This window comes from Erinaceus europaeus, chromosome 16 (assembly GCF_950295315.1).
Source record: "Erinaceus europaeus chromosome 16, mEriEur2.1, whole genome shotgun sequence".
NCBI lineage: Eukaryota > Metazoa > Chordata > Mammalia > Eulipotyphla > Erinaceidae > Erinaceus > Erinaceus europaeus.
This window is the reverse complement of record NC_080177.1, coordinates 85,567,223-85,591,359: the sequence shown is the minus strand read 5'-3', so window position 1 is coordinate 85,591,359 and position 24,137 is coordinate 85,567,223. Positions and strand designations below refer to the sequence as shown.

Below are 24,137 nucleotides of genomic sequence, written 5' to 3'. Positions count from 1 at the left end.
CCCATTCTCACAAGCATGAGGTGGGATCTCAGTGAGGCTTTAATTTGCATTTCTCTGGTGATGAGTGGGTTGGAGCATTTCCACATATGTCTGTGGGCCTTGTGTGTCTCTTCTCTGGACAACCATCTACTCATATCTTCTGCCTATGTTTTTACTGGGTTGTTCTTTTTCTTTTTGTTGAGCTGTATTGGTTCTTTGTGGACGTTTGATATCAACTGCTTATCTAAAGTGAGTTGTGCAAATATCTTTTCTCATTTGTTGGTGCTCCTGTTCATCCTTATGGGCTTTTATATTTACAGAAGCTTTTTAATTTGACAGAGTCCCATTTGTTCAATCCTGTTTCTGTTTCCCCTGCCCATGGGGTGGAGTCTCCAAATATTTCTTTAATGTTAAGGTCCTGGAATGTTCCACCGTTGTGTTGTTCTGTGAACTTTCGGCCTTCCAGTCTGGTATCCAGACCTTTAACTCTGGTCGTGGTGGGTGTGGAGCTAGACATTGCCATTTTGCAATCTTGTAACAAACTGTGAATAACAAATTAAAATTAAATAAAAACAACAATCATAACAAAGAAAGAAAGAAAGAAAGGAAGGAAGAAAGAGTCCCCGGTGGCACTGTGGTGTCCTCCTGCTCTCTCCTTTATCTACCTGCTCCTATTTTTACTACTCCTCCTCTTCCTCCTCTTTTTCCTGATCCTTCTCCTGCTCCCCACTTCGCTCTTCTCTCTCAAAAAGCTGAAGCTTAAAATTGAGCCGAGAGTTTGTTCAGTGTGTTTTTATATGTTGAAGGCCCTGAGTTCACTGTACCTTTGCCTCATTAAAAGCCAATACAGGGGGAAATGACTATGGCTGGGCCCCTTATTTATTGATTTTGGGGGCCATGTGCTTTATAAACATCAGTGGCCTCATGGAAACACTCCTGCGGTCAGAGGCAGAGGCCACCTACCTACACGGCACAAAGATCCTCCTGGTAGGTTTTGAATTGCGGTAATAATGTTCCCTCACAAGTCTTCGCTTTTAGAGTGAGTTTTCAGTTTTGAATCCGTGCATGTGGTTACTCACAAGAGCCTTTTAGAACTGGGTACTGGAGTAAGAAGCCACGTCTTTCCCCCTGGCGTCAGCATCCTCTAGTGTACCTTCCGCTCACCCCATCAGAACACGCGCAGTCGGTCTGGCAGGCAGAGAATCGATGCTCTGCTTTCACGCGGTGATGTTTGGGTCTCTGCGCCTTTCATTGTTTGTGACAGCTACAAGCTTTCTATTTATACCAAACCACTTGCAGAGGAGGGAGATGTTTGTAGTTGTGAGATAATTATGGGGAAATCATAGCCTGGGGGTGTGATAGTACTTTAACAGAGGTAACCCAAAATGGTGTGTGTGTGTGTGTGTGTGTGTGTGTGTGTCTGCTATCTGCACCCCAATTCATGATCTTGAAAAAGTATTCAGACTGCAGGTAAAGATGTTTAGAAAAGAATTAGAAAAGAAAAACGTGGAAGAACAGCTCACCGGGCTAGTGGATGTGCTTAGCCCGGCCCGGGTGCTGCCTGGGTTCAAGTGTGCCCCCCGCTACCTTGAAGGAAGCTGTGGCCTAGTAGTTTCTCCCCCTCTCGCTCTTTCTCATTCGGAGGAAATTAACATGGATCCCTGAAGCCCTGGGGATTTCCAGATAAAATGAACTAAAGACTTTACAAATGAAGTTCTTCATAGAATCCAGGGTCACAGGCCTGAGTGGAGGCGAGAGAGAACCTGGGTTCCCACGGATCATGGATGTGGTGTTTCCTGTGGGCACACCAGCCGGGTGACTCTGTGTATCCATGCCGGGGCTTCTGCAAAGGCCATTCACATTTTTGCCTCCTGGATTTCAGTAAAGATCTGAAAGGATAGCACCACGTGGGATTCAATCTCTCTAGGGCCTGTCTCTTCTCCTGCGGCTTCATAAAAAAACTGTGGTAAGCTTCATTTTTCAGCCCGCCATTTTCTTGCTGGAGAGCACTAATATTAACATAAAGTAATAGAGCTGTCAGTCTGTCATATTGCAAACCTGATTCGAAAGACGACTCAAAGACTGTCAGAATAGTGACTGTTAATGAAAAAGAAACGTTGTTTTACACACAAAGAACTCTAAACTTCTCTTACGACTTACCCTGTTTTCCTGGCTTGAGCCCCTGAGCATACTGAGGATCCAGGTTCCAGCCCCTCCCCACCTGCAGGGGCTGCTTCAGGAGCTGAGAAGCGGGTCTGCAAAAGTCTGTCTTCCCCTCCCCTCCCCACAGCCCCTGCCCCTCTCTGTTCCTTTTGGTCTAATCAAATAAAGTAGGAAGTGCCTGTGACAGGTAAAAACTGACCCCCAGGAGCCCAGGATTTGTAGTGCTGGCACCAAGCCCAGAGATGACTCTGGTGGGGGTGGGAGAGGCAAGGAAGGGAGCAAAAGAAAAGAAAAAAGAAGATGATCTGGTGGGGCAGATGTCACTGTTTATCAGGACCCAGTTTGAGCCCAGAGCGTCACGTGGATCATGAACACGGGAAGCTTCATGGGTGGTGGAGGGTCCTGCTGGGGCCTCTCCTCTCTCTCTCTGTCTCTACTCCCCCATTGTCTATCACCTTCTACCAAAATAATAACGACGATGATAATAATAATGACAAGGAGGTCTGCCAGAAGTAGTGATATTGTGCATCTATTTTTAACTGTCTATCATTTAATTATCACCTATATATCATATTATATATATATATATATGTGTGTGTATATACACTTATCCTTTATCTATCTTTCTATCGATCTACTCTGTTACCCCCTCTGATGCCTCAGATAATACCCTAGTGAATTGAACATCACATGCTGCTGGGTTCCTGACTGTTAATTAGCAAGATCTGTTAGAAATCACACACAAAAAGAAAGAAAGAAAAGAAAAAAATGTAACCCAACCCCCAGACTGTCAATAATTGGCATTGAACTCTGACAGCGCTGCAAAGTCCAGTGGTTGGGATTAAATGAACAGTCTTTGGGGTGAGCTATGCACAACCAGCAGTGATATATATGTCAAAATCAAATTTTTATATATAAAAAATCAGGGAATATCAATTGGCAGTCTACCTCAAGGGTCGTAGATGGTCACCTGTAGCCTGTTACCTCACATGCAGAAGACTTTGCAGTCAGACATTACATCAGCGTGACTGAAATGTTTGGAGTTTATGGTGTGTGTGTGTGTGTGTGTGTGTGTGTGTGTGTGTGTGTGTGTGTGTGTGTCTAAGAAATGCCTCAGGAGTCAGGCGGTAGCACAGCGGGTTAAGCACACGTGGCGCAAAGCGCAAGGACCGGCATAAGGATCTGGGTTCAAGCCCCCGGCTCCCCACCTGCAGGGGAGTCGCTTCACAGGCAGTGAAGCAGGTCAGCAGGTATCTAACTTTCTCTCCCCTTCTCTGTCTTCCTCTCCTCTCTCCATTTCTCTCTGTCCTATCCAACACAACATCAGTAACAACAACAATAATAACTACAATAATAAAACAACAAGAGTAACAAAAGGGAATAAATATTTTTTAAAAATTAAAAAATATTTTAAAAAAGAAATACCATGTGAAAACTTTGTTCTTAAAACTCTCTTTTTTAATATTCTAGTGTTTTTTTACATTCTTATTTCTTTATCTGATAGGGCAGAGAGGAATGAAGAGAGGAGAGAGAGAGAGGAGAGAGAGAGAGAGAAAGCACTACAATACTTGCTTCAGTGCTTGTGAAGCCCCACCCCTGCAGGTGAGGCCTGAAAACCGGGTCCTCAGGCATGGTGACATCTGTGCCTAATCAGATATTCCCACCCCTGGATCCAATTTTTTCAAAATTAATGATTTCTTATAAAATTTATTGTAAATTCCTTTTTTTTGCTGCAGTGACATTGTAACTCTGTTTACTTGTCTGTTTTCTCTGTCTTCTACATACAAACCAAATCATGCAGTGGCTGCCTCTCTGGGTCACATTTAGGCCGACAGCCTCCAGACCCACTCATGCTGCCAGGGTGAAGGCTCCACCTTTCTTATCACTCCACTGTGCAGATGGACCTTACAGGAAGTTTACTTCCAGAACTAGATTACCCGACTTCAGTACTGAAAATCTGGAACACTCTTCAATTGTTGCACTAAATGTCACTTGCTGTCGCTTATCAAATAGGACGACACAGGAGCAGACAATTCATATCCCTGACTGTTGAGATGAGCTCCCAAATATTTAACTAGAGTCTGTAATCTGAATTATTATTGTGTGAAACCATTAAATTTCTGTCACAGCTTGATATATTAATGAGGCCAGTGGCAAACCCCACTAAAAGATACTGGCAGCTAATAAGAACATATTGACATGAGAACTTGTCAAGAAGACCTTTCACTGGAAATTAAGGAACATTTGATAGATGTCAAAATAGCTCTGGGGTGAGACCCTCCGGTCTCTCATTCTTAGCCCTTAATTAAAGTAGAGGCTTCACATGCATCACAACATCCTTGACGTGTGTCATTTTATGACTATTCATTGTAGGTATTGGAACTTCATTACTGTAAATGTCACTTTAAGATAATTTGTTTTGATATGTCTTTGAAATGTCTACGAATATTTGATTCCTTTTGAGATTACGGTAGCCAAGCAAATATGTGCTTTGCACACTGGTTATTAATGTGCTATTTCTAAGATTGCTGATGATAATGATTAATTAGACAGAAAGCCTGTCTGAATTGCATTTGTATCGACAAACCCAATAGTTATTAATTAGGTATTCCCTAAACTGTATCTATTTAAAAATGGCTTGTTATATTAAGTGAATTATTGTTTATGGTGTTAAGAAGTATTTTTCTCTGCTTTTTTTTTTTTTTTTTTTTTGGAAAAGGGTTGGTTTCTTTTCCAGTGGCCAGCTAATAAAATAAATAGATAAAATGATCACTAACTTCATTTTGAAGCCCATGGAAGTTCAAGTGCTCAGAGGAATTGTGGCCAGTTTCTGGCTTCAGTTCCATGTCCTTTAGATTGTCCAAGTCAGCTCCTGAAAAGCAGCAGAGGGCCGGGCAGTGGCTCAGCATTTCAGCACACTTGTGACCCAGTGCAGGGACCCTGGGCTCGACCCTGCGGGGATGTGGCAGGGGAGGCTTCAGTAGGGAGAAAATAGGGCTACATGTCTCCCTCTCCCTCTCCCTCTCCCTCTCCCTCTCCCTCTCCCTCTCCCTCTCCCTCTCCCTCTCCCTCTCCCTCCTTCCCTCCCTGCCCCTGTATTCTGTCTTTCTCCCCTAAGTTCCAGAAACATAAAGGGATGTCTGGCCTTTTGAAAACAGAAATGGGACAGGGTTCAATTAGATATGTACATGAATGTATTTCCATGTAAATGAGTTTTAGATTCATTTTTTTCATTTTTATTTTTTATTCATTTGCTTTTAATTTTATTAATGATTTAATATTTATTTACAAAACTATTTGTCAACAGGGGTATAATACTATATCATTCCCACCACCAGAGTTCTGAATCCCTAATCCCTCCATTACAAGCTACAGTAGTTCTCTTAGGCTTGCAGACACGGGTTAACTGTCATCTCTACAACTCTCTGTCTACATTTGTACATAAGAATTACCCCCTTTTCTTCCAGCTCCAGGCCTCTCTTCCCCTCCAAGCTCCTCATGACACTATCACTACATCTCAATGTCCCTCTCTTTTTCCTCCTTTCTCTCTGGGTTCTGGGTCCTGATGAAACTGGAGTTCAGAGCCCTCTTATCCTCTTCTAAGATGACTTCTCCCACACTAGGAGTATGGATTAAACTTGTTTTTGAAGTGTAGAAGGTAGGAATTGTGACTTCTGTCATTGCTTTTCCACTGGACATGGGTGTTGGCAGGTAGATCCTCACCCCCAGCCTGTCTCTATTTTTCCCTGGTGGGGCAGGGCTCTGGGGAAGCGAGGTTCCAGGACGCTTTGGGGAGGTTGTCTGCCCAGGAAAGTCAGGATGGCATCATGATAGCATCTCAGACTTGGTGTCTTCAAGAAGAAAACCATCATGTAGATGACACAGTTCAAACACAGAAATCTATGGCGGATCAGAGGAAGATGATGAGGTCTTTGAAGTAATTCTGAACTCCCCTGTGAATGCAGTTCTTGGCACAAAGACAAAAGCTGCAGTGAAAGTTTTGGACTCCAAAGGAAGTGTTTATTTGATCCTTGAAGTCAGGCATGGTCCTGCTGCTGTAGCTGCTGCCTTCAACATCCAGCATGCTAGATGATGCCTTCAAATCAAAATCAGCTCATCAGATGTGTGTCTGCCATAGCCACTCTTAGAGAAGCAAATTCATTTTTTTTTTGGCTCCGTTTCTAGTAAATCTCATTTGTTTTCTTGATGAGCAAGACTGAGAGGAATAGTGTGTCAGTCTAAATACACAATTTGTGATTAAGTTTGGAGCACAATGATGAGTCTACTTTCACTGTAGCTAATTGGTGGAGATTTGTAGTTCTTTAAAAAATAGAGTTGAAAACAACTCAATTCAGAGAAAGATGTGTGTGGTCTAGAAGCTTAAAAACTGGTAGACTTGGTATCTACATCTTTAGGACTTCTCGAGAAGGAATTCTTTGATTATTTATTTATTTTATTTATTATTGGATAGAGACAGAAATTGAGAAGGAAAGGGGAGATAGGAAGAGAGACAGAGAGATACCTGCAGCCCTGCTTCACCATTTGAGAAGCTTTCCCCGCAGGTAGGGAGCAGGGGCTTGAACCTTGGTCCTTACACGCTGTAATGTGTGCGCTTAACCAGGTGCATCACGAGAAGGAATTTTTATCCTATAGAAGGCTGTAATAGCTCATGTGAGTTAAGGAAGATTTGATTCAAAGAGCTCTGGAGGACCCACTCACCACAAGAACAGACACCATGCCCTTCAGGAACGATGTCGGCTCCTGGACAGAGCTTCTCCCTTGTAATCATTCACATCCACGTTCTCCCTCCAGCCATGACGCCTCGGGCCTTGGACCCCTGGCCCTTCATCTCAAGCCTTCTTCAGCCATGGTGGTCATTGGATAGAGACAGAGAGACATTGAGAGGGGAGGGGGAGAGAGAGAGGGAGAGAGAGGGAGAGAGGGAGAGACACCTGCAGCCCTGCTTCACCGCTCCTGAAGCCTTCCCCTACAGAGGGGGACCAGGGGCTTGTCCTGGGTCCTTGCACACTGTAATGTGAGCGCTTAACCAGGTGCAGCACCACCTGGCCCTTCATATACTATTTTAAAGACTGAGAGAATGACACAGGCACACCTTAACTCTGCCACTCATGGAGTTAGTCTTGGTGCCATACATGTGTTCCATGTGGTCCCAGTGTTTGAATTCAGGGCTTTACCCACGAAAGACTGCCATCGAAGTCACGGCCTCATGCCAGCCAGCTCGTCAGATTTTCTCTGACACGGCGTGAGCAGTGTTTTACAGACAGCCCAGTGAACGTAGCAGTACCTCTCTCTGAATCGCCCTTCCTCTGCTTCCCATCACAAGGATTCCAAAACTAGGTTGAATGTCACTGGCTTTGGGGAGACTGTGGAACCCGCGGGCAGATCTGGTTAATCTTTTGCATTGCCCCTGTTTCAGGACCTCCCAGTTCTTTTTGGTGGGAGTGCGTCTCCTGTCCAACTGCGTTTGTCCATGAATTAGGTGGGATCTATGGGCCGCAATGCCCAGGGAGAGCAGGGCTCTGGGCATTTTATCTTCTTCTCTGAGCACTCGGCCTCGTGGTTGATCTCTGCCAGTTACTCAGCAAACGTCTGGAGCGGCTGCCTCTGAGGTGAAAGGCTGGAAGTGCTTCTGGCTCTTGTCCTTGGAAGATAACTTACTGTATTCCTTCCCCAACAGAACGCAGAGAAAAATTGGCTTAACTTTCAGAAGTATATTCTAACTAGATCAGGGAATGTTTCTCTTTTACCCTCTCAAAGCAACCTCTTGAACCCCAAGCCAATTTTCTGAAATTAAGAAAGTTGATTTGATTAGCGTTAGGAAAGATTTTGTGTAACAGGCTTTCCTTAACTTCAAGGGAATTTGGATGAATTTGTGTCTCATGCGATATTTTAACATCTTAATTCATTGCTGACTCCACAGGTCAACACAGAGCTTGACCCTTAGTTCAATTTCAGAATGATGAATTGAGGCTTCTTCCTATAAGGGAGAGAGTAAAAGCCATCTTGCCTCAGATCTATGAATGCAAATTGAGAATAGAAAGTCAGTTTAATTCTATAATATTTTATATGTGCTATAACCGGTGGCTAGGGTCACGGTGACATTTGTTCAACAGGCATTTTGAGTTAATTGCTAACTATTTACTTCATCCTATAAATTCTGTGGTATAAAACAGATGCCAACATGATTCTTATCCCCAAAGAGATAAAGTTATAAAGTTGAATTGTTAAGAAAGGTGGAGGGGACAGCATAATGGTTCTGTGAAGTGACTCTCATGCCTGAGGCTCCATTTTCCCAGGCTCAGTCCATTGCACTGCTCTGAGCCAGAGCTGGCCAGTGTTCTCTCAGTTGTGTGTGTGTGTGTGTGTGTGTGTGTGTGTGTGTGTGTGTGTGTGTGTGTGTGTGTGTAGGACAGTTTAAGTAAAAGAACAATCACTGTAGACTAAGTGTCACCTAGAAAAAAAAGAGATAATTGTTTCAAGTAAGTCAGTGACTGGGAAGGTGTCCGGAGCACTGGTTCTGTGATCAGTTGCGGAATTCTAGCTGGGGGAGGCGGTGAGCCGACACCCTTGGCATCTCACTGTTTCCTGCTTCCTTCCCGTGGGCCCTGAATGATTCCGCAGACAAGTCGTGGTTCACGGAGAGTATGAGGACCACGTACCGACAGCACCAGGGTGCCTGTTAGAACTCTGACTCAGAGACATCCAAATACACGACAGATTTTTCAGGCAGGTAAATGACCGGATGAAATGGAAGCTTCAAGATGATATTTTGGCTGTTGTCGGATTTCACGGCTTTGGTGGAGTCTGAAGGCTGGCTGGTCAGTTGGGACAATGTTGTAGCACTTCACTTTGAAGTAACGGCACTGCTTATACGGCTGATCTGCTCAGGGTTAGACGTTCACTGAGAGCTTCTCAGCGTTTTCTTATCCCTTCCTATAGGTCTAGTTTGGGAGTTATTTAGAACCGCGATTGTAACAAGAACAAAGGTTCACTGTCGCTGGTCTCATTTAGACCACAGATAGCAGCACATCAGCAGATCCGTGACCAGGTCACGTGATGTCCCCAGACTTTTCTTCTCTAATTTGGAAATAAAGACACGGACTAGGATGCACCCTCAGACCTTTTTGCTTCAGCTTGCCGTGAACCAAGAGTGTAAACGGATTTCCCAAACACTCACATGATCACGGAGCTCTTAAAGCATACAGCATATATTTTCATGACTTTATTGAAAAACACATCTGCACCCCACCTCTGTCTGATAGATCGTCCCTGCAACCACTATGTAGGAACTAACTATTCCAATAATGTGGTAACATATAGGAGAAAATGGCAGAAAACAAATCCTTCCAAATGAAACAGTGTGGCTGCTGTATGATTTAAATGTTATAGTGAAAGCTACTTATTTGCATAACAATGCATCAGAAAGATCTATTTTAAATTAATAGTACTATTCATTGATTTGAAATTAAGACAAAAGTAAAAGTGTAAACTAGTCTGGGAAAGATGTCATGTCACTATATAATTAGATATATTAATAACCAAATGGGCTGTTACTTATTAAGTCAAACTGGGAACAATATTTATTTATTTATTTCAGTGAAATATAGCTCCATTTTCTTTTTCTAAACAATTTTATCTTTATGTTGTGCAAGCGTCTGTTAACTGTTATTAGCTTAATAATTCCTACAAAGTATCTACGATCGCATAAGACTGATGTTTAAAAACAAGTATGTCTCAATGTACCTAATTAAATCAGAGGCTAAATTTGATCATTGAAGGAAATAATTTGTGGAGTCTGTTGTATGAAACCTATCAGAGCACTCAATGAAACACTGTAGATAAGAATTCTAATTTATGTGAATTTAAATAACTTCTTACAATGTCTAGACAGAGTCCAAAGACATGGTCAAAAATATCTTTGATAAATTGGCTATATAGACCAAGTAAAACATTGTTTAAGTACCACTTAGTTTTGTCAAGCAGGAAATCATGCATGCATGAAATTTGGTAAAAATAAATAAATAAATAAATAAATAAATAAATAAATGGAAAAGGACATTATCTACCTTGAAGGATTCCCTTTTATTCAGAAGGTTTAAGAACAACAAAAAAAGATTTCCAGTATTTACACCTAATTACCAATATCCGTGTCCTCAGCTGGTAAATTCCAGATAGGGTTCTGCAAGCCTGACATTCTCTCTGCATCATTCGGAACTCTGTGTTTACACATTGTCCTTGGAGGTTTACTTTTTTATGTTGGATAGAAGAGCTAATTTTATAAATATATTCTTCATTTTCACACTGCTGTTGAAAATGTGTATATTTTGTGATATGTTTGGTATTGGAGTGCAAAACCCTAGTTTGAAGGCTGAAGCACAGGGCCCAGCTTAGTCTCCATAAAGAAATGCAACAGCCAGTTGAATATTGTGACGTGTTCATAAACAACCCCTATATCTCAGTTCCTTTTGGAAATTGAGCAGAATGAGATAATGTATCTTTTTCAGTTACTAAATTCTATCAGTATTTTAGGCATTTACATTATATAAATTGTACAGAAATACTCGGCTCTGGACATTTTCTTAATTCTTTCAAAACACAGATTTTTCTGAAAAGAAAATTTCTCACTTGTTGGAACTTTTATGTACTCCAGAATCTTCAAACTCATTTTCAGATTTGCAGGATTTGTGGTCTTTTTAATGTTAAAGAAAAAAAAAAAGACAGATGTATCTGCATAAGTATTTAACCTATTAACTGTGTTACGAATAATGGTGCTACCAAAATCAAGATGTTCACAAGATTAACAGGGGATTATAGTCTTTTCACTTTTTGTTTTCCTGCACCAGAGTCATCATTGGGTTTTTTTCTTTCTTTTCTTTTTTCTATTTTTTTAATTGACTAGGACAGAGAGGAATTGTGAGAGGAGGGGAGAGAGAGAGAGGGAGAGAGACCCCTGCAACCCTGCCTCACTGCTCGTGAAGCTTCTTCCTCTGCAGGTGGAGATCAGGGTTCCAGTGCGCATGGTGACATGGTGAACTACCCGGATGCACTATTGCCGAGTTCCTGTCTCCTCACTTTAATTTAATTAAAATAACCCTTTATCCTCCACCTTCACCTATTGTAAGAAAAAAAAAAAAGCTAAATTTACAATTGGAATTCCTCTCCAGTTTGAATCCAGTACTTGAAATATTTTACTTGGAAAGAAGGAATTGCATCTTATAATGTAATACCCAAAGCCTGAGGGGTCTGTACATACAGTAAGTGTTCACTGATATTCTGGTTACTGAGTGCTAGTCAAGTTTAAAGATTTGTTTTTTAATATTTATTTATTTCCTTTTTTGCTGCCCTGGTTTTATTGTTGTAGTTTTTGATGTCGTTGTTGTTGGATAGAACAGAGAGAAATGGAGAGAGGAGGGGAAGACAGAAAGGAGGAGAGAAAGACAGACACCTGCAGACCTGCTTCACTGCCTGTAAAGTGACCCCCTTGCAGGTGGGGAGCCGGGGGCTTAAACCAGGATCCTTGTGCCAGTTGCTAGTCAAGTTTAATAGGCCAGATATAGCTTTGTAATGGGAGAAAATTATGTTTGGGAATTTAGACAGCTTTCTATGATCAAAATCTCTTTTTAATCAGAACGCTATACTTAGGCACTGATGATCAGCTTCTCTGTGATTCAGTGACCATGCCCCACTCATATCAATACAAGAGTCATGGCAATTATAAAGTACACTTTCTTTCATTCAGGGCAACCAACTCACCTCACTGCTGAACTTTATATTTGCACCACAGAGTTAATTAGCTAAAATTAAAATGTCTTTAATTCACTTGTTTCTACCTTTCACTGGTATTCTTGTTTTTTCTATTACTAGTTTTTTAAAATTTTTATTAATGATTTAATAATGATTATCAAGATTATAAGATAACAGGGGGACAATCCCACACAGTTCCCACCACCAGAGTTCCATGTCCCATCCCCTCCACTGGAAGCTTCCCTGTTCTTTATCCCTCTGGGAGCCTGGACCCAAATTCTTTATGGGGAGCAGGAGGTGGGAGTTCTGGCTTCTGTCACTCCTTCTCCACTGGACATGGGTGTTGGCAGGTGGATCCACACCCCCAGCCTGTGTCTGTCTGTCCCTCGTGGGGCAGGGCTCTGGGGAGGGGAGGCTCCAGGACACATGGGTGAGGCCGTCTGCCCAGGGGAGTCAGGATGGCACCATTCTGCTACCTAGTTGGTTTTTTTTTCCCCTCCAGGGTTATTGCTGGGCTCGGTGCCTGCACCATGAATCCACCGCTCCTGGAGGCCATTTTCCCCCTTCTTTGTTGCCCTTATTGTTGTAGCCTCCTTGTGGTTATTATTATTGCCATTGTTGGTGTTCGTTGTTGACTAGGGCAGAGAGAAATGGAGAGAGGAGGGGAAGACAGAGAAGGGGAGAGAAAGACAGACACCTGCAGATCTGCTTCACTGCCTGTGAAGCGACTCCCCTGCAGGTGGGGAGCCGGGGGCTCGAACCGAGATCCTTATGCCGGTCCCTGCGCTTTGCGCAACCTGCGCCTAACCCGCTGCGCCACCGCCCGGCCCCCTCTGCTACCTAGTTTTTACACAACATCCAATCTTATAGTATTTTTATTTCCAAATGAAGCAAGACACTCACATTGAACAGTGACATTTTCATTGTGCAGCTTTAGGGTGGTGATGTACAGAATTTCACCCCCCCCATTTTGTGTCACTTTGCCATTTTCAAAATTGTGGGTGACAGTAGTAATACAGATTTGAGATTTTTCTGTCCGGTAAAATCTTTGCTCTTTGGAGTGGATACTTAAGAGAGTGTTCAGGGTGGTGGGTGTGGCCCCTGGAAAGCCTAGGCCGTGTGTCACCTACAGCTGGGACCAGTTACGGACAGAGCCTCGCCTGACCTGTGTCTCTTGTCTCTTTTCTCCCTGCCTGGCAGCTCCTCCCACCGTGCGCATCGTGCACTCGGGCTTGGCCTGTAACATAGAGGAGGAGCGTTACTCAGAAAGGGTCTACACCATACGGGAAGGAGAGACCCTGGAGCTCACCTGTCTGGTCACCGGGCATCCACGTCCACAGGTGAGTCCAAACTGTGACGCCAGGAGGAGCTCTGGGAACACAAAGCACATCTCTTTCAAGGCTTCACGTGTGTGTGTGTGCGCGCGCGTGTGTGTGGTGTGTGTGCGCGTGTGTGAGTGTGTGCGCGAGTGTGCCTGTGCGTGTGTGTGTTGCTGTGTGCTTTTCAATATATCTTAAACACCTGGTGCTTGCTAAACATTCAGACTTGAGGTATTCATGGAGATAGGATTTAAAAAGAAATTTTTGTTTTGGTATTGTGATGAATTTGCAGGCACTTCTTAGGAAGCTGTTAAAAAGGCAGCTACAAAAATATCTCAGCAAGATAACAATTCATACAGCAATGAGTTTATTTTCAAATGGGGAGCATGATTTCATGATGACATAATTGCAGCTGAGAAAATGGAGAGAAGTGTTCGTACTGGAGACAGCAAGCGGGAGCTCACGGGCAGCACCTCACTCACTTCTGGTCTTTGTGTTCCTAGCAAACTGTGACAGACAGACAGACGTGTGGAGGTGGTGTGGGCACCCAGGCTGTTGCCGCTTTATAAACCAATTTAAGAGAACAGAAATTGAAGCATGCAGAGGGCACTCTAATGATCAGCAGTGAACAGAAAGAAAAGTTTCCAGGGATCAAAGGAAGAGACAGATATAAGTTCACCCAGTTGAGCTGCGTTCACCATGTGAAATTTTAGTCTGAGTCTAAAATGTCCACAAAGGTTTTCTCATTAACTCTAGATTCTGACTGCCGTTCATTGCACATGACTAGTTCAAAATTCACAGTGGGAGTAACCAGAATACTGTGGCCGGAAAAGAAATGGAGTTGGTAGGCAGGCCGTCTACTTTAAGTGTCTGTGTTCATGGAAATCACAGTGCAGCAAACAGGACTGCAGAGGAGGAAGTCAGGAGCAGTGTGGGATGGAGCCCCCAGGGCAGTGGGTGAGGATTCTTTCCCTCTGCCTCAAGTTCCTGGCGCTCACTACTTACTTACTTACTAATGAAGACTTGGGAATATGCATTTTCAGAAGCTTATTTATCCTATTGATAAAATGGAAAACATAAAAATAACCTAGAAAAGTGACTACTGAAATGTATTGCAAAGACTAAAATCCCCATTGGTTAAAATTTCAAATCATAGCATTGCCATTCACTGGGAACTGACCGGAGAGCGAGGGTACCTCAGGAGAGCTGAGTTCTAGGAATCTGGACCATGTTCCAAGCGGAGACAACAAAGTGGAGCAGAGCTAAGCTGCAAGGGCAGAGGCAGAACTTTGTAGAATTTGATGCAGACAAGCCGCTGTTGAAAACATCTGGTTTCATTCTCTGTAGAAAGCAGCGTAGGGCAGAGGGGGGGGGGGGTAGATGGCCTAATGGTCGTGCAAAGAGACTCTCATGCCCTAGCTGTCAAAGCCCCAGGTTCAAGCCCTCACACCGGTGTAAGCCAGAGCTAAACAGTGCTCTGGTCAAAAGGAAAGGAGGAAGGGAGGGAGGGAGGGAGGGAAGGAGGGGGAGGGAGGGAGGGAGGAAGGGAGAGAGAGAAAGAAAAAGAAAGAAAGAAAGAAAGAAAGAAAGAAAGAAAGAAAGAAAGAAAGAAAGAAAGAAAGAAAGGGGGAGTCGGGCACTAGCGCAGTGGGTTAAGTGCACACATGGCACAAAGTGCAAGGACCGGCGTAAGGATCCCATTTCGCGCCCTCGGCTCCCCACCTGCAGGGGAGTTGCTTCCCAGGCAGTGAAGCAGGTCTGCATGTGTCTGTCTTTCTCTTCCCCTCTCTGTCTTCCCCTCCTCTCCCCATTTCTCTCTGTCCTATCCAACAACAAAGGACATCATCAACAACAATAATAATAACTACAGCAATAAAACAACAAGGGCAACAAAAGGGAAAATAAATATTTAAAACAAGAAAGAGAAAGCAAAATGTTTTTAAATTTTATTTATTTTCCCTTTTGCTGCCCTTGTTTTAGTTATTATTGTTGTTGTCATTGTTGGATAGGACAGAGAGAAATGGAGAGAGGAGGGGAAGACAGAGAGGGGGAGAGAAAGACAGACACCTGCAGACCTGCTTCACCGCCTGGGAAGCGACTCCCCTGCAGGTGGGGAGCTGGGGGCTCGAACCGGGATCCTTATGCCGGTCCTTGTGCTTAGCACCACCTGCACTTAACCCGCTGCGCCACCGCCCGACTCCGGAGAAAACAAATCTTAAGAATGACTGGATCCTTGCTTTCAGAAATTATTCATCTTTTGTTTTGATTTACCGTTGGGTCAAGATCTTAACAAAAATCTGACAGTAACATGTATTTTTCTGGTAGTTTTCTCTTTTTTCTATCAGCTGCCATTTCTTTGTTCTTTTTCTGCTTCTCCTAGTACAGGAAGAAGCACATCCCTGGCCCTCTTCTGTTTAAGTGCTTGCGGTGAGCTGAAGTCACTACGGGGTTGTGGGATAAGCTTGAGCAGAGTAGTCCTTAGGGCATCAGCGTCTTCTCCGTTGACTGTTCTAGGCATTCTGAATGTTTTAAGGTGAGCTTTCAGGCTGCCAGCTTGGGAGTATCCAGTCTCAGGTGTATGATGCTGACACCATCATACATGCTGTGACCCGAACTGGATGTTTTAAATGATCTCCCAGTGCCCTAGGGAGGATGGACTGTAGCGAGACTTACAGATCTTTGGGGAAGCGTTTTATGAAATAACTCTCTTTTTCTGAAATAAAGCTCTTTTTTTTTCTAAAGATAGTTATCACATTCCATTACCCACTCCACCATGCATTTACCCAAGATATTTTTTAAATGTTATCTATTTACTATTGGATAAAGACAAAGAAGGATTGAGAGCGAGGGAGAGAGACAGAGAGACACCTGCAGCCCTGCTTCACCACTCGTGAAGCTTTCTCCCCGCAGGTGGGGACCAGGGGCTTGAACCTGGGTCCTTGCGCACTGTAATGTGTGTGCTCAACCAAGTGCACCACTGCCTGGCCCCTTGTTTATCTGATCTTAACCAACTAGAGGTGTGAAGAGCCTGTCCCTGCTTTGTGCTTATCTACCCCCGGCTTTCTATGCTGAATCATTAACTTGAGAGATGTTACAGTGCTCTGCTTACTGATTATATATGTACCTACCATTCTGCTTACGTGTTTTCGTTTGAGTTCTCACCAGGGTTTTGGCTGGGGCTCAGCGGCTGCAGAGCAAACCCACTGCTCCTATACGGCTCCCCCCTTTCTATTTTATTTGATAGGACAGAGAGAAATTGAGAAGGACAAAGAGATAGAGAGGGAGAGACACAGACACACACCTGCAGCCCTGCTTCACCACTTATGAAACTTCCCCCCTGCAGGTGGGGACCAGGGGCTTGAACCTGGGTCCTTGCACATGATGAGAACTAGTTGTGTCACTGCCCAGCCCCTCTCTCCCTCCCTCACTATTTCCTCCCCCCCACTCAAATTTTCTGTCCTAATAAATAAAAGAAAAGAAAAGAAGAAAAAATAAAAGTAAAAAATGACAGCTGGCAGTGATGGTGGATTCATTTCACTGTGCAGACACCAAGGCCCAGTGTTAGCCCGGGGGACAATGAGAGAGAGTGTGAGAGAGAGAGAGAGAGAGAGAGAGAGAGAGAGAGATGGAGGAGAAGGAGGCATAGGAGAAAGGAGGAGGAGGTCTTAACCCCTCAGTGCTTGTGAGAATGATCACTTCGGTGGTTTTAAGTGGCTTCAAGTGGTTCAAATGCTTCTTTGGTGGTTTCAAGAACTCAGTCTGTCTTGTCACTACACGACTTAGACTTAAAGACGCTCGGGAAATGAGACTCAGTGATAGAATCCATCCCATCCCTTCCAACACAGAGGATTTTAACATGAAACCCTCCATTGCTACTTTGGGCCACATATGCATTTTCAAACTGTGATTATACAGTGGGGGAGGAGTAGATAGCAAAATGGTCCTGCAAAGAGCTTACATGCCGGGGCCTTCAAAGTCCCAGGTGCAGTCCCTCCACCACCATGAACCAGAGCTGTGTAGGGCTCTGGTGAAATAAATGATAAAATAGTGGAGCATTTGACTTAAGTTACTGTCCTTTAAAAGACCAGTGGGTAAGTCGAGAGTGATTCATCCTTTGGGATTTGCTGCTTATGCCAGATTACAGAGTCACACTCTTGTGTCTACAACAGAGATGCTAGAGGTCTGGTTTTCCTTCGGAAAGAGGAAAACTCAGTGAAAATAGAAAGGAATATAAACTTTTATTTTTGCAGTGCATGTAAAGAGAGTAGAGAGAATGGAGAGATAGCTCATGAAGGCCAAGTGCTTTGCCATCGGCCCGACCCAGATCTGAGCCCTGGTACCACCCTGGGTGTCCTCATGCACTGGGGGAAGCTCTGATGCTGTAGTGGTTCCCCCTTTCTCTTTCACTCACATTTTTCTTTCTCTCAATAAAAACAGCAACAATAAGATGCCCAGGGTGCACTGAAATCACAGACATGTGAGGCCCCAGCTCTGCCAGAACAAATAAATCAACAGACCAAAACATGCCAGATGAGCTCAGCTGGTTTCACTCAGGGCCGCTGAACAAACAGAACCGCCCGTCTGGTGCGCAGGGCACATCATGAGCGAAGGCGGGCGCTCTCCCGTCACAAGCACAGGGCACTCGGCTGCCTGGAGTGGCCTGGGCGACCCCTGGGCCCTCGCCTCCTGCGGGTTCTGCAGATACAGACCGTGGAGGTGACTGAGGTCTCCGCAGTGTGAGAGGATAAGCCTCTGCATCTCCCGTGTGGACTGAAGCCATAATTCCTGCTCTCGTGGGAACGATTCTCTTTCCTTTGAATGGATACTGCTTTTGTCAGTGTGTCCTCCTAATAGCTTTCTTTTTTGTCTTTTTTTAATTTTTGAAAATATTTACTCTCATTTTTAAAATTTGTATCCATTTATTATTGGGTAGAGACAGAAATTGAGAGGGGGGAGGTAAAGAAAAAGAAAGACAGAGAGACACCTGCAGCCCTGATTCACTGCTTACAAAGCTTCCCCCCTGCAGGTGGGGACCGGGGGCTTGAACCCAGGCCCTTGCACGCTGTAGTGTGTGCGCTTGGTCAGGTGTACCACCAGCTGGCCCTTCCGCTTTATGTCTCCAAGCCCAAGACTGGCCAATTTCTGTCTTGAATGACACAAGCTCTCTGTAGACATATTAAATCTTAAAGCTCCCAGTCACAGTCTAGTCAAGTCCCAGAGCTGCGTTACCAATTTGCCTGCCTGATGCTGAGCCGCGTGTCTCTAAGCTGAGTTGCTGCGTTTCATTAATTATCACTGCCTTCTGTGAGGACAGCATTCTTTCTGACGTCTTCACAGTGGCTGTGCCTGGTGGTATTTTATGAGGAGATAAAACAGGGATGGCGAAGCTGTGAGCCATCTCCTCCTGTCTTCTACAGTTCACCCACCGGCAGAGCGAGCGCAGAGAGACAGAATCCAGAGACGGCTTGCTGTAGGGACAGGGGCTCCGCGACGAGGCAGCTGCCCAGAGGCTGATCTGCTCCACCACTTGCTCTCACAGCTGTTCCAGTCTCTCCTCCGTTTCAGGGGCAACACACTGATTCTCCAGCCCGGTAGCCTGAAGGTTGTCTCGTGTGACTGGTTCAGGTTTTATTTGTATTACCTACTGTGGGCTCAATATGGCAGACTTTTAAAAGTTCCTGAAACAGGGGGCCGGCAGTAGCACACTGGGTTAAACACACGTATTGTGAAGTGCATGGACCCATGCAAGGACCTGGGTTCAAGCCTCTGGTCCCCACCTGCAGGGGAGAAAGCTTCACAAGTGGTGAAGTAGGGCTGCAGGTGTCTCTTTGTCTCTCTCCCTCACTATCTTCCCTTCCCCTCTCAATTTCTTTCTTTTCTATCCATTAAAATTGAAAAAAAATGGCCACAGGAGCTGTGGATTCGTAGTGCCAGTACCCAGCTCCAGTGATAATCCTGGAGGGAAAAAAAAAATATATATATATATATATATATATATATTTCCTGAAACAAAGCCACTGTCACCTGGGAACTTGTCACAGACATTCTTGTGCACCAACATAGACCCACTAAATCAGAAGCTTCTACTTAGGGCCACATAAATGTATATGTTTTCATTTTTAATGGACTTTAATTATTTATTGGATAGACACAGCCAGAAATCGAAAGGCAAGGGGGAGAGAGGGAGAGAGACAGAGAGTCACCTGCAGCCCTGCTTCCCCACTCATGAAGTTTTCCCCCTGCAGGTGGGGACCGGGGCTTTAAACCCGGGTCCTTGTGCCCTGTAGTGTGTGCACTCAGCCAGGTGCGCCACCACCTGGCCCCCCACAGGTAAAATTTCTCATCTCCCCATAATAGGTGTCTACAAAACACTTTCAGTGTCCACTCAGGTCCTCGTCTGCCATCATGTGCTAGGATGGCAGTGCCCTCTCCACCATCTCTCATGACCTGCTCCCCCAAGTCCTGTGCGTCGGTGCAGTGCTCCATGCCCGGGCTAAGGTTCTCGAGTCTTTCCCCTTTCTTTGCTTCTCCCTTAACTTCTGCCCACAGGTGAAACCAGCCAATATCCACCCTTCCCTTTCTGGCGTATCTCACTTAGCGTGGTCCCTTCAGGTTCCATCCAAGACGAGGCAGAGGGGATGGCGTTACCGTTTTCAGCAGGGAAAGCGTTTGGTTGTGTATATACCCTGCGCCTTTCTCAGCCACATATCATCTGTCAGGCACCTGGGCTGCAGCCAGGTGTGGACGGTCCCAAATCCTGAAGCTTGAACGCAGGTGTGCTCAGATCTCTGCGTGGATGCATGTGCTGCTTTTGGACACGTCCTCAGGAGACCAATTGCAAAGCATAGAGGAGGTACATTTCCAGTATCCCAAAAAATCTCCAGCCTGGTTTCCACAATGGCTGGACCAAAGACATCCCCACCATCATTTAGAAGGCTTCCTTTTCCCTACATCCTCAGCAACATCTGCTGTTTCTGTTGATTGTGGGGTGCAGAAGGTGGAAATTATTCTTTTTTTATTTCCTTTTGTTGCTCTTGTTGTGTTATTGTTGTAGTTATCATTGATGTTGTTGGATAGGACAGAGAGAAATGGAGAGAGGAAGGGAAGACAGAGAGGGAGAGAGAAAGACAGACACCTGCAGACCTGCTTCACCGCCTGTGAAGCGACTCCCCTGCAGACAGGGAGCCGGGGGCTCGAACCGGGATCCTTAAGCCAGTCCTTGCGCTTAGGGCTTAACCCGCTGCGCACTGCCCGACTCCCAGTTGTTGTTCTTTTAAGTGTCCGACATGCTCACAGGTCATGAAGTGCCGTCTCATCGTTGTGTCTGTGTGTGTTTCTGGGCGAGCCCCTGGCTGAGAGCATTTCCCCCGCGGGTCTCCTGCCCGCCTCACTGTGGTGGTGATCCTATCACTGTCCTCTTGCCCTCTGTGATGGTGGTGTTTACTTTCTTTGCTGCTGAGTTGAATAGCTCTTTATGTGTTTAAGTTATTAGCCGTCAATATGATTTATATGGCATATGAAGATCTTCTCCCATGCTGGAGGGTGTCTTTCTGTGCGGGTGGTGGGGCCCTTTGCTGAGCAGAAGCTTTCCAGTTTGATGGAGCCCCATTGATCGATTGATTGATTTATGATGTTCATGCTTGTTGGCAAAATGTGTTTCATTCTTTAGGCTTATACGGGCAAGTGAGAGGGAGATAGAGGGAGAGGCAGGGAGAGAGACAGGCAGTGGCACACCTGGTTAAGTACTCATTACAGCGCACAAGGACCTGGGTTCAAGCCCCTGGCCGCCACCTGCAGTGGGAAAGCTTCAGGAGTGTTGAAGCAGGGCTGCAGACCTCTATCTGTCTCTTTCCTTCTCTGCCCCTCTCCCTTCTCATATTGTCTCTGTTTCTATCTAATAAACTACAATTTAAAGAAAGACAGGACCACCACAGAACTCACTGCTTCACCACTCACGAAGCTGTCCCCGTCCAGGTGCTCCTGTGTGGGGGCCAGAGGCTGGAAGCCAGAAAACCCAGCGCAGGGTGATGTGTGTAGCCCACAGGTGGTCTGTCACCTGGCGCTCCTGAGTATAGACATGTACAAACGCGTATGCAGACAGACACATAGACGTGGAGAAACACCCCCAAAGTGCCAAGAGTTTCCCCGGTGTATGGGGCCATGCTCCAACCTGGCCGTGTGGATGGCACATTCGCCATCTTCTCAAGCTCTTTTCTCAGCCTCCTCCTTAAAAAACTCCAGCGTGAGGACGACAGAAAGTGCCAGCAAAAGCCTGATGCAGTCGAGAATGTTCAGTAATAATCACAGCGACTGAGGAAATGCTTCTGGGGAAAATACTAGTTAAGTCCAAGGAAATGTCAGTCTGGAAAAGAATATGGAAATATTCCGATATTTAGGTGCCAAACAAGGTAAAGTCTTCAATAAGAGAAAGAAAGAATATATCAGCACATAAAGAAATACACCCCAACTCAAGAGAAACGGTCAAGGAATAGGAACAGGCAGAAACACAAGGACCAAAATTAACTTAGTCTGACACATTTTTCTGATGAAAAGTGAGAGATCTATCAACACTGGTCACATTGCTCACAGACTAGCGTAGCGTGAGGGGATGGACCCTCTCCTGTATGGCCTGAGCCACAGACATCATGAGCCTTGTCACCGTGGAAACCAGCGTCAATAAACGAGGGTTTACAGAGATTTTATTTCCACATGTCCTTCCTGCACACCTACCTGGAGATGTCTGTAAGCTTACATAGTGCCTATTTATCTATGTGTGAGAATTCGCTTTATATGAGCAGAGGCATGGGAACTACTTAGCTGTAATAATCATAATATTAGTCACGAATTCACAAAACAAGGCGCTGGCCCAGCAACATGCAGTGGGCCCTGTGACCTTGCTGGAAAGCAAACTTCACACGGGTGCTGGCTGGACACTATATAGAGCGCAGTGCAGACTGCTGCTTAGGTGGGGGTGGGGACAGGTGGGAAAAGCCACTCCAGCATTCGGGGAGAAATAATAGCATGTAGGTTGTGGTGTGCACACCCTTAAGGCAAAGTGACTCCCGTGCCTGAGGCTCTGAGGTCACGAGTGGGATCCCCAGTGCCACCATTCGCCAGAGCTGAGCAGTGCCCCAGGCTCACTCTCGCTCTTTCTCTAGCTCAATTTTCTCTCCTATAAAAGTAAATGAATCAAATATTTTTAAAAGAAACATTGAACTTTACTTACAGGTCTTATTTCTTTTTGGAATTTTGTGACACATATGTGCTCATTTCTCTATGACTTTTGTTAAAAATCTGGCGTCGTCAAGAAGTGACTAAGGATAAAGATAGAAGAGCCAGCCGTCCTTCTGACACGGCCTCTTCCTTTAGGTCACACTGCTCGGTGGAGGTCTTGGGTGCCCTCACCGACTTGGAGTCCCAGTTTGAGATGTCACGGCAGAGGCTGAGTGCTAGGGCAAGTCTGAGTCTGTTGCTAAACTTCTTCAAAAAAAAAATTATCAGTGATAATTATTTACAGGATTGTAAGATAACGGCTACATTCCACACAGTTCCCACCACCAGAGCTCCATGTCCCATCCCCTCCATTGGAAGCTTCCCTGTTCTTTATCCCTCTGGGAGCATGGACCAAAATTCTTTATGGGGAGCAGAAGGTGGGAGGTCTGGCTTCTGTCATTGCTTCTCCAATGGACATGGGTGTTGGCAGGTGGACCCACACCCCCAGCCTGTGTCTGTCTGTCCCTAGTGGGGCAGGGCTCTGGGGAGGTGGGGTTCCAGGACACATGGGGGAGGGCGTCTGCCCAGGGAAGTCAGGGTGGCATCGTGGCAGCATCTGCAGCTTGGTGGCTGAAAGGCGGTGAGATAGAAAGAGGAACTAATTAGGGGAACATGTACACTTCAAAGTAAAAGTGCTCAGTCTTCAGCGAAGGAAGGAGGAAACCCTAAGGAGAAACCATAATGCACCCAGTCAATTACTTACTAGTCAGGCCTAGATAACCCCCTCCTAGCCCTGATGTCACTTCCCTCAGTCACTCAGCCTAGCCCTGTGAGTTAAATAAGGACGGCAAAAGCTGGATGAGGGCAAGAGGCTGGCTTATTTTAATGATGGTCCTTTTGGTGACTACCAGGTCACCCAGTCACCAGGGTCCTGGATTCCCACAGATTCCTTGCTGGACTTCTAACCCTTTGCGGAAGCTGTGCTCTCTGAGTCCACAGGGGCCCCTGGGGGGAGGGGGAGTGTTTCTTAAAACCTGAACTCTTTTTTTTTCTAGACATAATCTTATTCAAAATCTAGTCTATAAATAACACCATATAAAACCAGGTTGGTGGGAGCCGGGCGGTAACGCAGCGGGTTAAGCGCAGGTGGTGCAAAGCGCAAGAACGGGCGTAAGGATCCCGGATCGAGCCCCCCCCCCCCAGCTCCCCACCTGCAGAGGAGTCGCTTCACAGGTGGTGAAGCAGGTCTGCAGGTGTCTGTCTTTCTCTCCCCCTCTCTGTCTTCCCCTCCTCTCTCCATTCTCTCTGTCCTATCCAACAACAACGACAACAACAATAATAACCACAACAAGGCTACAACAATAAGGGCAACAAAAGGGGAAAAAATGGCCTCCAGGAGCGGTGGATTCCTGGTGCAGGCACTGAGCCCAGCAATAACCCTGGAGGAAAAATAAAACAAGAACAACAACAGCAAAAAAAAACCAGGTTGGCTTTGCTCACTGGGGACTGAGAAGAGCTGCGAGAGCCCCGACCTTCAGCTGTCCTTCTTCTAGCGTTTACCCTTCTTCCGTAGCCAGTCAACAGCGTCAGGTGGAGCCTGATGTCAAGTTTCGAGACCTCCTTTGAATCTGGAGAGGTGGCAGTCGTTGACTATGTGGATCATAGTCTGTCTGGAGCCGCAGGGGCAGTTCGGGTCGT

At 45.3% G+C, this 24,137-nt stretch overlaps 1 protein-coding gene across 1 annotated transcript in view; it reads left to right on the top strand.

Moving 5' to 3' along the window:
* The first annotated feature begins 876 nt into the window (after nt 1–876).
* The window catches only part of MDGA2 (MAM domain containing glycosylphosphatidylinositol anchor 2), a 343,591-nt gene continuing 320,330 nt past the window's right edge, over nt 877–24,137 (top strand). Inside the window, exons 1-2 of the mRNA XM_060175592.1 lie at nt 877–983; nt 13,040–13,247. Coding sequence (XP_060031575.1) covers nt 877–983; nt 13,040–13,247 — 315 coding nt within the window. The remainder of the gene's footprint in view (nt 984–13,039; nt 13,248–24,137) is intronic.